At 45.9% G+C, this 10,018-nt stretch overlaps 2 protein-coding genes across 3 annotated transcripts; one reads left to right on the forward strand and one right to left on the reverse strand.

The window, feature by feature from the left end:
- Window positions 1–13: 13 nt before the first annotated feature.
- Window positions 14–6,088, reverse strand: SERINC4 (serine incorporator 4). Its single transcript, XM_027766091.1, is given in 11 exon segments — window positions 14–1,014; window positions 1,017–1,135; window positions 1,324–1,456; window positions 1,598–1,646; window positions 2,520–2,592; window positions 3,483–3,694; window positions 3,951–4,044; window positions 4,163–4,242; window positions 4,697–4,875; window positions 5,052–5,231; window positions 5,666–6,088. Coding segments are annotated over 11 exon segments (1,335 nt in total). The 5' UTR covers window positions 5,804–6,088; the 3' UTR covers window positions 14–936.
- A 109-nt stretch (window positions 6,089–6,197) lies between these two features.
- Window positions 6,198–8,083, forward strand: HYPK (huntingtin interacting protein K). 2 transcript variants are annotated; one of them, XM_006162875.3, is made up of 4 exons: window positions 6,329–6,542; window positions 6,879–6,934; window positions 7,741–7,792; window positions 7,926–8,083. In XM_006162875.3, exons 1-4 carry the CDS (start codon window positions 6,357–6,359, stop codon window positions 8,019–8,021), a joined length of 390 nt encoding a protein of 129 aa, XP_006162937.1. In that variant the 5' UTR covers window positions 6,329–6,356; the 3' UTR covers window positions 8,022–8,083. The 2 variants fall into 2 exon arrangements, with proteins under 2 accessions (XP_027621891.1, XP_006162937.1); XM_027766090.1 differs by lacking the exons at window positions 6,879–6,934; window positions 7,926–8,083 and having other exon boundaries at window positions 6,198–6,542; window positions 7,741–7,800.
- The last annotated feature ends 1,935 nt before the right edge of the window (window positions 8,084–10,018 follow it).

A 10,018-nucleotide genomic window follows, 5' to 3' on the forward strand; every position in this document is an offset into this window, starting at 1 on the left:
TCCTTTCCCACCAAAAAGGGAGAGCTCTTTAGACTTCTAAGAGGTGGTGGATATGTAGAGTTAATAAGTGAAACATCACAGAAAAAGCCTTTATTATACTATGACAAGCAGACAAGTACTCCAGGTACATAGTAAAGGAAATCCTCTAAGAACCTTAGAAACTTTTCTGTGACTTTTGTCCCCTACCCACACCTTAAAACATCATCCCAAGGATGGAGTTGAGGGCCTGAGGGAAGGCTCCAAGACTTAAGTTTATGCTTCTCTTCCTCGTTCTTCCTCAGTTTGTTCATCTGCTTAAAAGTTGGCCAAAAAATCCTGCTGCTAACCGACTTCCCGTGGCCAGTTGCTCTCAAGTGTTCACATTCTCTTCTGTCATTCTCATGGAATGAGGGTGGTTTTGTCTTCCCACTTCCCTTCACCTCAAGGTCAGGATTAAAACCAGGGCTAGCCTTTGTGCTCCTTTCTTCCTATTCCCTGGTTTGTTCTGTAGTTCTGGGCTTCTTTTATCCCCCTGTGCCCAGCACTGAACTGCTTATTTTCCTTTTTATCTCCAAGGATAGAGCCATGTCTTCAGTCTCTGTTGGTCTTTCCCTGCTCCCACATCCAGCTCAAGTGCCAAGAGAGAGCTGGTGCCACACTGTCTGCTGGGATCAGCAGTGGTTCCTGAGCTGCAGATTTGGGAGTTAGGCTCTTGAGCTGGGATGAAGACAAAACAGTAGCTCCAGTGATTCAGAAACTCTGCCTGGGGCATTAGGGTGTATGCAACCACTTCTTCCATTTTAGACTGCTATAGACTTCAGCCTAAAGGGAAGTAACTCCCGTTATGTCCTTGAGGTATTCAGCTGAGCTGGATAGCTTCCCTGAGCCAAGACGAGGGATATAACCTCAAAGGACTTTTCAGTGTTTTAAAATGTTAGGGGGACCCTGGGCTGTTTGTTATCTGGTGACACTGATTCGATGGCATTGTCTCCTGAAGATGAGAGAGGGCTGGGGTTGCTGGGTTGGAGACCAACAGAGTGGTGCCAGTAGCAGCCCCAGATAGAGGAGTACACAAGCCCAGCATGAGGCAACCTTGACCCAGAAGGTAGACCAGCTACCATTCGTGAAAGTCTTTTCCAGTTCTGCTCCCTCGTAGCTGTGGAACCAAAGCATCTTGATTAGAGACTATGCAGGACCTTAGCTTTTTAATCTGTCCTACCTCTCCATGGAAGATCATGGCAGATCCATGTGTCTCTCCTAAGAACCTTTTGGAATGGCCTAGAATTGCTCTTTCCTTAAAATAGCTAGGATTTCAGGAGTGTCTCAGACCCACCTCCATCCTACCTGAACCAGTTGGTCAGGGTAACCATAACGTAGAGTGATGCAAGGAAGAAGACAAAGTGGAAGGCAGAATAGCTGTAGGAAAGATGCTGGGCTTGTACTGGAGTGGTTTCTTGGTCAGTTGACCTGGCAGCCCCTGGAGAGAGGGAAGGGCTGCTAGGAGCAAAGCTGTTCAGATACCTCTTTCCTCCCTCCCCTAGTTACTTTTCATGAAGCCTCTTGAGGGCCCTTTGGCACTCCAGAGATCTGCCATTTCTTAGGGCTCCTTTATACCCACCTTCCTCTGGCTCCACAGTTTCAGGGCAGCAGAAACAGAGTGAGGGCTTCTGCAAAATAGAAGGCAGCATGTTTTGAAATAGCTTTAAAGGCATGTGAAGGTGTTAATCTAGGAAATACCCCTTTGAAAAGATTGGTCTAGTGTACAAAGCAGAGGCACACTTGGGTTTAAATTCCAGCTCCAGCATATAACTGGCTATGCGAACTTTGGTAAGATGTTTAATCTTTTGTGCCTCAATTTCTCCGTTTGTGAAATGGAGCAAATACCTACCTCACAGGGTTGTTGTGAGGATTAAATTAAATGAGATTATGTATGTAAAGTATCTAGCACAGTGCTTAGCACATTACGGGTACTCAATAAAAGGTAATAGCTAGAATCTGAGCAGTCTGGGTAGAGGTTGGTAGGATGTGTGTGTATGCGCGCATGTGTGTGTATGGGTGGGGAGGGGTGTTGGGGGATACTGAGCTCTTGATCCTCACCTGGAATTCATAGCTGTAAACCTTGATGATCCACCAGGGCCCAAATACCTCAGCCAGGTAGGAGGCGTTAATCTAGGAAATACCCCTTTGAAAAGATTGGTCTAGTGTACAAAGCAGAGGCACACTTGGGTTTAAATTCCAGCTCCAGCATATAACTGGCTATGCGAACTTTGGTAAGATGTTTAATCTTTTGTGCCTCAATTTCTCCGTTTGTGAAATGGAGCAAATACCTACCTCACAGGGTTGTTGTGAGGATTAAATTAAATGAGATTATGTATGTAAAGTATCTAGCACAGTGCTTAGCACATTACGGGTACTCAATAAAAGGTAATAGCTAGAATCTGAGCAGTCTGGGTAGAGGTTGGTAGGATGTGTGTGTATGCGCGCATGTGTGTGTATGGGTGGGGAGGGGTGTTGGGGGATACTGAGCTCTTGATCCTCACCTGGAATTCATAGCTGTAAACCTTGATGATCCACCAGGGCCCAAATACCTCAGCCAGGTAGGAGGCTTCATTGCTGAGAAAAAAAATGAGTTTTCAAGCTTGTCCTGATAGCAGGAGGGATTGTCTGGGGGCATTTTTTGCCAGTTGGTTCATAAAACCCTTAGGAAACCGCTCCCTGAGGCCCTTTCCATCAAAGATTTTGGAATCTTTTTGTGTGAGGGTCCAAAGATCTTTGCCCACATTTTAAATTCTCAAGTCCTTCTTCCTGCCCCTTTCATCTCATACAGATCATCTGACGAAGTGCTATTTTTAGAAATTGTCCCTTTTTATGGGAGCTTTTCTCACTCTAGTGTTGCACTAAAGTTTAAATAAACTATGGCCTCAGACATTCTCCTGACCAACCCTCCGTATCCTTCCTGTCATACCTCTCCCCCTTGGACATTTTTACGCACCAAGCAAAAAGCACACAAGCATACATGATGCCAGCACTTAGCACTGCTAGTGAGGTAGCTGGTGTTTGGGGTTCCACTGTATTCAGGCCCGGCAGGCACAGGGTCTTATTCTGTCCTTGAAGGATTACTGGGAAGGGAAAACAGAAGGGTGTTAAGAACAAAGAACTGGGTGTTTGGCAGGAACAGAAAAGCTCCTGGCATAGAAAGTTTAGGTATTGTTCCTTACCACTGTCTGGAGGACGGCTGGACAGTGCAGAGAAAGTCAGATACATGATATAGCAGCTGATGATAGAGGCTTGCAGAAGGCCAGAGCGAGGTTGCTCTGGGAAGAATGAACAACAGCACTGCCTTACTCTACAGGGTGGTAATTTCCTCTGCTCCTACCCCCACCTGCATTTATGTCTCCTCATCTCTTGGAAACAGATTCTATTGGGTAAATGAGATGGAGGCTAATGAAAGTTGGTATACTAAAGGACCCCAAAATCTGGACTGTTGTAGGGCATGTACCCACTGAGGCGGATGCAAGGAGCGATGGAGAGGAAGGAGAGGAGGCCGCAGAAGCATAGGTGTAGAATGAGCAGCATCTTGTTGAGCAGGCAGCCAGCTGGGTGCGTGTAGTGGCGAAACAGGAGCACGGCTCCCACGCCTGCTATGCTGTAGAATCCTATGGTGGCCAGCAGCACAGCTAGGAACCAGCTACAGTCTTGGGCTGCACCTGTCTGCCTAAGGGTGGAAGGTGGCAATGGCTTGGAGCTCCAACTCTTTTTTACCCATTAACAAGTATTCTCCATCTCCCAGAAGATTGGGACTACCCATCCCACTTGGCCCACAGAGTTATGACATTTCTGAATGTTTTGATACTACTTAGTGGGAAGCTGTGGGACCAGTGACCTGTTGTGCCCCTTTGCCTAACTCTCCTACATTGATTAATCCCAGACAGCCTGCCCAAGAAGAACGTCTAGGGGTGTGTGCCTCTTACCAGTTCTTGTTCCAGGAATGGGCAAAGGCTGTGATAAGCACCAGCTGCAGTAGGATGAATGTGAAACCTCCACAGATCCCAATGTAATGCCAGGCTGCAAGATGGGCACCGGTGAGAAAATGTAGCTGCTCATTTCATTACTCCTCTTCCTACCCACTCAGCTTAGAAAACCTTTAAACCTACTTCTGTTGATGGGGTGTGAAGTAGAGTACCTGGGAAGACATGCTCATCAGGGATGCATAAGGCAACAGCACAGAGACCTAACAGGAACAGCAGCTTGAGGAGCCAAAAACTGGTTAGGAGGGAGAGAAAACCAGATTCAGGAGAAAAGGCCAAAGGAGAGTGAAAAGTGCCTTTAGGGGAAGGCAAAAGAGAAAACAAAAACAGGAAAAAGGTCAGGGAAGAGACAACTACGCGAAGGAAAGGAGAAACCAGTCCCATATGAGAGGACTGGGAACAGACCCCCTGCATACTACTACAACTCGAAAAGATATCTACATCTGGGCAATATTTTACAACTTACAGAGGGTTTGCATATAGTAATCCCACTGTTATCCATTTTTATAGACGAAGTTCAAAGAGGATAAATGTCTGACTCACGTAACACATCAAGAAAGAGGAAAGAGGGAATTAAATCTGTTTTCTGCCTTTTTACAGTGCTGTTACTTCATCCCAGAATTATCTTTGCCCAGTTTGTGTCTACTTCCCTCCTCTGTCCCCTTCCCACCCAAAAAGCATACACAAACCTGTTATGCAGCTGTGCCCGTGGGCTGGTGGGGGACTGGAGGTGGACCAGCAGCACAGCCTGCAGCAGATGGAAGGTGGCAGTTCCTGCACATACTCGGTACACAGCCCCAGAGCCACTGAGCACTGGACAGTCAGAGTGGCCAAACAGGTGTGCACACAACCCCGAGGGCATCTGGATCTGAAGGGAGTATAAGTGAAAAATGGGAGGGCAAGGCAAAGCATAATACATGGAGAGGAACCTACTTCACAATGGTATGCCCACTCATTTGACCCCTGCCCCAAATAGGAATCTCTTATCTCAGGGTTTCTCCTTTTGTCCTTTCCCTCTTTGCATTCTGACCCTTTCCCACTTACCCCATGTGCCTTGCCCCAGACTCTTTCCACAACAGTCCTAGATAACAGGAGGCAGCAGACTGTTGAGGTCCCCACGTGGAGGAGGATGTAGAACAGGCGACTGCAAGTAGACTCTGTGAGAGAGGGCCATCTAAAGTGGCAGCAGCTGGTGTAAGGAATAGTAGGTCCACAGAAGGACACCTGGGGGAGAGCAGATGCAGGGCATAAGGTGAAGATTTGTTAAGGAAAGGTATTCATTAATGTATGCATAGGTTAACCCAAGAGGTTGAATCCCAGAATTTTCCCTTTCCTCCGGTGCTTTTACTTGAGTTCTTAATGTCTGTTTGCAAACTGTTTAGGATAACTTTCCACTGACAATTAGTAGGGCTTTCATCCCCACACTTTTAGGGCAGGCTTGTACTACTCCCTTTCGTAAACACTAGGGGCTGCGGACATGGGAGGAAAGGTTTACTGACTACTGTGACAAAGGATAGAGGACGTCAGAAGAAAAAAGGCCCATCATTACTAGCTTCTGCAGGTGTTCCTCCCCAGCTTCAGCCAGCGTGTTCTTTGGATTTTCAGATAGCCCTTTCTTAAGAGACCTTTCAAGCCTATCTGCCCAGGCACCCTCTCACCTGATAGAAGAAAGGCGTTTTCACTACTACACTGCCGATGCTGCTGTGCTGCTGTGCCAGGGCCAGAGCGGTGCTGGAGCCTGTGTCAATGGCTTTAGCACCCACCATCTTTGTCCCAGAGATTAGGCCTGTATCCATCAGAAGGAAGGTAGATGAGAAAGCAGTAGCTTTTGCCCTCAGCCCATTGGACCGCCACTGTGCTGGGGGTTGATCACCCGGTAAAAGGCAGAAGGGAGAAATAAAGTGATCTCCAGGATGTGCTGAATGCAGAAAACCCTGTGAAGGTGTTTTCTCCTTAGGCCCTCTTAGGCCACTCAGGCTGTTCTCCCCAGATTAGGGGGGCAGTTTGTATCTGGCATCATGTGGATTAGCATTCTTAATTGGTTTAGGATTAAATGTCTTCACATCCGGTTGGACAGAATTCCTCAGAGAGGGTATGGTGCAGGGCATGGGGGGGTTGTTCTTGAAGAGGTGGGAAGGATGTTGGTTGGGGTGGTTTGGCCTGGTGACGCGCTAGTTCCGGGAAAAAAAAGCCTTTCAGAAAACACTACAACCCCGTGAGGAAGTCAAAAGTGAGCAAACCTACTCGCTGAAGCTTCTGGAACTGGAGCACAAAGGAGGTGTGGCTCGGGACAGCTCCGCCCTGGGCGGAAGTCGCGGGCGAGTTACCGGAAGTCGCGAGGCGGAGCTTATGCGGCGGCGCGGTGGGACTGACATGGCGACTGAAGGGGACGTGGAGCTGGAGTTGGAGACGGAGACCAGTGGCCCAGAACGGCCTCCTGAGAAGCCACGAAAGCATGACAGTGGTGCGGCGGATTTGGAGCGCGTCACTGACTATGCGGAGGAAAAGGAAATTCAGAGTTCCAATCTGGAGACGGTGAGGTTGGCCGGAAGCTGTGTGGGCGGGCCAGGAGCAGAGAGGGCTCTCAGGCTGTAGCTGGAACCCCTGCCCTAGGACGGGGTTCCGGTCCCGATGGCGGGAGGAGGCAGTGGGATAGAGCTGAGGGAAACGGCGGGCACCGGGGCCCGCTGCTTGCTAAACGGCGCCTGATGGAGATTTTGGGTTTAATTCACAGAATTTAATTAAACGCAGTACTTGGTTTCTGGTTACACTTATTATTGTGAAAACATACACGAGCCACTTATTCATTGGCATATTAGGTCATTGGAAATTATGGATAGCAGAGCAGTAACTAGACCTCTTTCCCCATAGGCCATGTCTGTCATTGGAGATAGAAGGTCCCGGGAGCAGAAAGCCAAACAGGAGCGGTAAGTCTTCAGTGAGAGACCAGCTTTAAAAACCAGCTCACCCTTCCCTGTTCCCAAGAAAAATAATTATTTTACTGTTTCACTTTTCATAGATCTAGTACTTAAAATTTTTAGTGAAAGGGAAGCCTCTGGTAACACCCCCTGCCCCGTTGTGAAGACTCCAGACAAAGGATGGGGATATCAGTGGGAGTCATTTTGTATTTCCACCCAAGTTTTTATTTTAAAATTATTTAATTTTAGAAGACAAAAAAAATTCACTTTATTTATTCATTCATTCATTTAAATTTGACAGGAGTGGGGGTGAAGTGAGAAAGCAAGGCAGCAAGCCTGGGACTTGAACATGCAGCCATGTGGGAGTGTCCAGCACCTTAACCACCACACTACCTTCTGGCCTCTCACTCAAGTGTTTATAAAGATTCATCTTTGGGGCTGGCAGGTGGCGTGGTACTTAGGGGCGCTGGACTCCAGTGGTTCTTATGCTTTTTGCTCTTCAGATCACTTAAGCAAACACCTTTGTCATAAAAACAAAAGGGGCTGACAGGTGGTATGTGACAGGTGGTGTGGTGGTTATGGGCGCTGGACTCCCACATGGTTGACCATGGTTCAATTCCTGGACCTGGTAGCTTGCTTTCTCACTCCCCCCTCCCCTGGGTCAAATTAAATAAATAGTTAAGTAAAATAATTCTTAAAAAACAAAAAAAAAAAGAAAAAGATTCATCTTTGACAAAGCATAGCTGGGCATGAACTTTTGGAGAAGGTGGTGGTAGAGGTAGAGAACGAGAACTAATGGATGTAAATATTTGCAGGGAGAAGGAACTGGCAAAAGTAACTATCAAGAAGGAAGATCTGGAACTAATTGTGAGTAGTAATGCCTTACTAGCGAATTATGAACAGAAGTTCTGCTTAGTTGGGTTGTTTGCTTAAGCAAGTAGAGTCAGCATTTAGTGCCTGGGAAGAAACCAAAGTAACGTTAGCTGTTCTTTTCTTGCAGATGACAGAGATGGAGATCTCTCGAGCAGCAGCAGAACGGAGCTTACGGGAACACATGGGCAACGTGGTAGAGGCTCTCATTGCGCTAACCAACTGATGTGCAGTTTCTCACATAACTCATCAGATTAATTTATTGCAATAAAGACTTTTTGGCTTTTTTTGGGTAGTCTTATCAAGTGCAATTTATTAATTAAGTGCAATATATTTCTATTCTGCACTGGGTCCATGGCTGGGTGGTTAAAGCAGACATATCTCACATGGCCAACTTCAGTCTGAATCCCAGGCCTAGTGGCTTGAAATACACTGATAGAGTAGAAAAATGAAGAAGGGACTGCAGTGTGACCATTTCTCTTTGCAGGGCGCTTTCTTCCTCTCTGGCAAAAAGTTTAAAAATTATATTGTGGGGAATTTATATATTGGAATATAACCGAAATTATTCTAAACCTGTATGAAGAATTAGCAAGAGTATTTCAGATGCAACTGCTAGGTGGCAGGCCAGTCACATTCATCTGACTAGTTCTCTTTCAACAGTGTTCAAGATACATATTTATAGTCTTATTTTTAAAAGTTTTAATTATTTTAAATTTGATCATAGAGACGGAAGGTGAGAAAGATGCTAGGTCCAGGACTCAAACTGTGATTGGCCTTGTGGGAGTCCAGCAGCTTAACCACCACACCACCTGCTGGCCCCACATTTATATTCTTTAACAGTTACTATACCTGATAGTATGTCTCCAGGATAGCTTACACACGGCTGAAAGGCTTTCACTTGCCTAAGAGCCATTATATATAGTTGTAAATTACCAATCCACTTCAAAGGCTTAGGTACCCAAGATAGAAATGTAGTAAGCAAAACAAAAGCAAAGGTGAGGGAAGGGAGCCCTTATAAAGAATTATCTATGAAAGATTTTGGTTAATATTTGAATTCTGAACCATAACGTGGCTTATACTTGCTGAGCTCGTTTCCTAAACTGTAAAATGTCACTTTAAAGGCTTTTGTAGGGTACAGCAGGTGGCATGTTAAAGGTGCTGGGCTCCTACATAGCCAATTATGGTTGGAGTGCCAGGCCTGGTGGCTTGTTTTCTCACTTTGTTGCGCTCTGATCAGCACACATGCCCTACAGCAAGCTTAAAAAATAATAAATAGGGGCTGGCAGGTGGCGTGATGTTTAAGGACATAGGACTCGCACCATGGTCAACTGTGGTTTGAGTACCAGACCTGGTGACTTGCTTTCTCTCTCTCCGTCCCTCTCTGATCAAATTAAATAAAGTTAAATAAAATAATTCTTTAAAAAAAAAATTTTAAAAAGGTTTTAAGAATTGATTTGTTAGACCTTAAGAATGGATAATCTACAAAGTTATAAACAACTAAGCTATTTATGTATGAAACAAAGGAAAGTATATCGAGAAGGGATTAAGTTTTACACAGGATGTCTATAATGTGTCACATTTCTTTTTTTCTTTTTTGCTATACGGTGCGTGCACGTGCCAGAAAAACAGAGACAGAGAGACAGAAAGCGAGAAATCACCCCCCTGGGGGATGGCCACGCTGCAGTCCCTTCTCCATTCTCCTCTCAGGATCTTGGGCATGCACGCACGTGAGCCTGGCGTGAGTTTAAGCCGCTGGGTCCGGGACTTGAACCATGATCGACTACAAGGGAGTCTAGCGACATAGCCATTACACAAACTGCTGGTCCCAGTCATGTTTCTTTTTTAAGAGAGATTTTGCTATGAGGTGTGTACACTTGCTGGAGAGACAGAGACACAGACACAGAAAGCAAGAAATCACTCCACAGGGGGGATGGCCACTCCACAGTCCCTTCTCCATTCTTCTCTTAGGATATTGGAAATGCATGCACATGTGTCTGGCATGAGTTTTAAGCTGCTGGTCCAGGACTCTACCTAGGAGTCCAGCGATGTAACCATTACACCATCTGTTGATCCCTATGTCACATTTCATTAAGTGTAAACATTTTAAATGCATACTTAAATACTGTTTAAGAAAACAATGATGATACAATTGTAGTAGTATTCCTCACAGTACTGTAGTACTGCCTCAGAGCAGACAATTAGTAGCTATAAACATTTTCCAAA

This window comes from Tupaia chinensis, unplaced genomic scaffold, assembly GCF_000334495.1.
Source record: "Tupaia chinensis unplaced genomic scaffold, TupChi_1.0 Scaffold141044_1, whole genome shotgun sequence".
Lineage (NCBI taxonomy): Eukaryota > Metazoa > Chordata > Mammalia > Scandentia > Tupaiidae > Tupaia > Tupaia belangeri.

Coding starts and splice junctions, on each gene's coding strand:
- HYPK (XM_006162875.3), top strand. CDS start 6,357: ATGCGGCGGCGCGGTGGGACTGACATGGCGACTGAAGGGGACGTGGAG. Junction 6,935..7,740: donor CAGAAAGCCAAACAGGAGCG/GTAAGTCTTCAG, acceptor AAATATTTGCAG/GGAGAAGGAACTGGCAAAAG. Junction 7,793..7,925: donor AGGAAGATCTGGAACTAATT/GTGAGTAGTAAT, acceptor CTTTTCTTGCAG/ATGACAGAGATGGAGATCTC.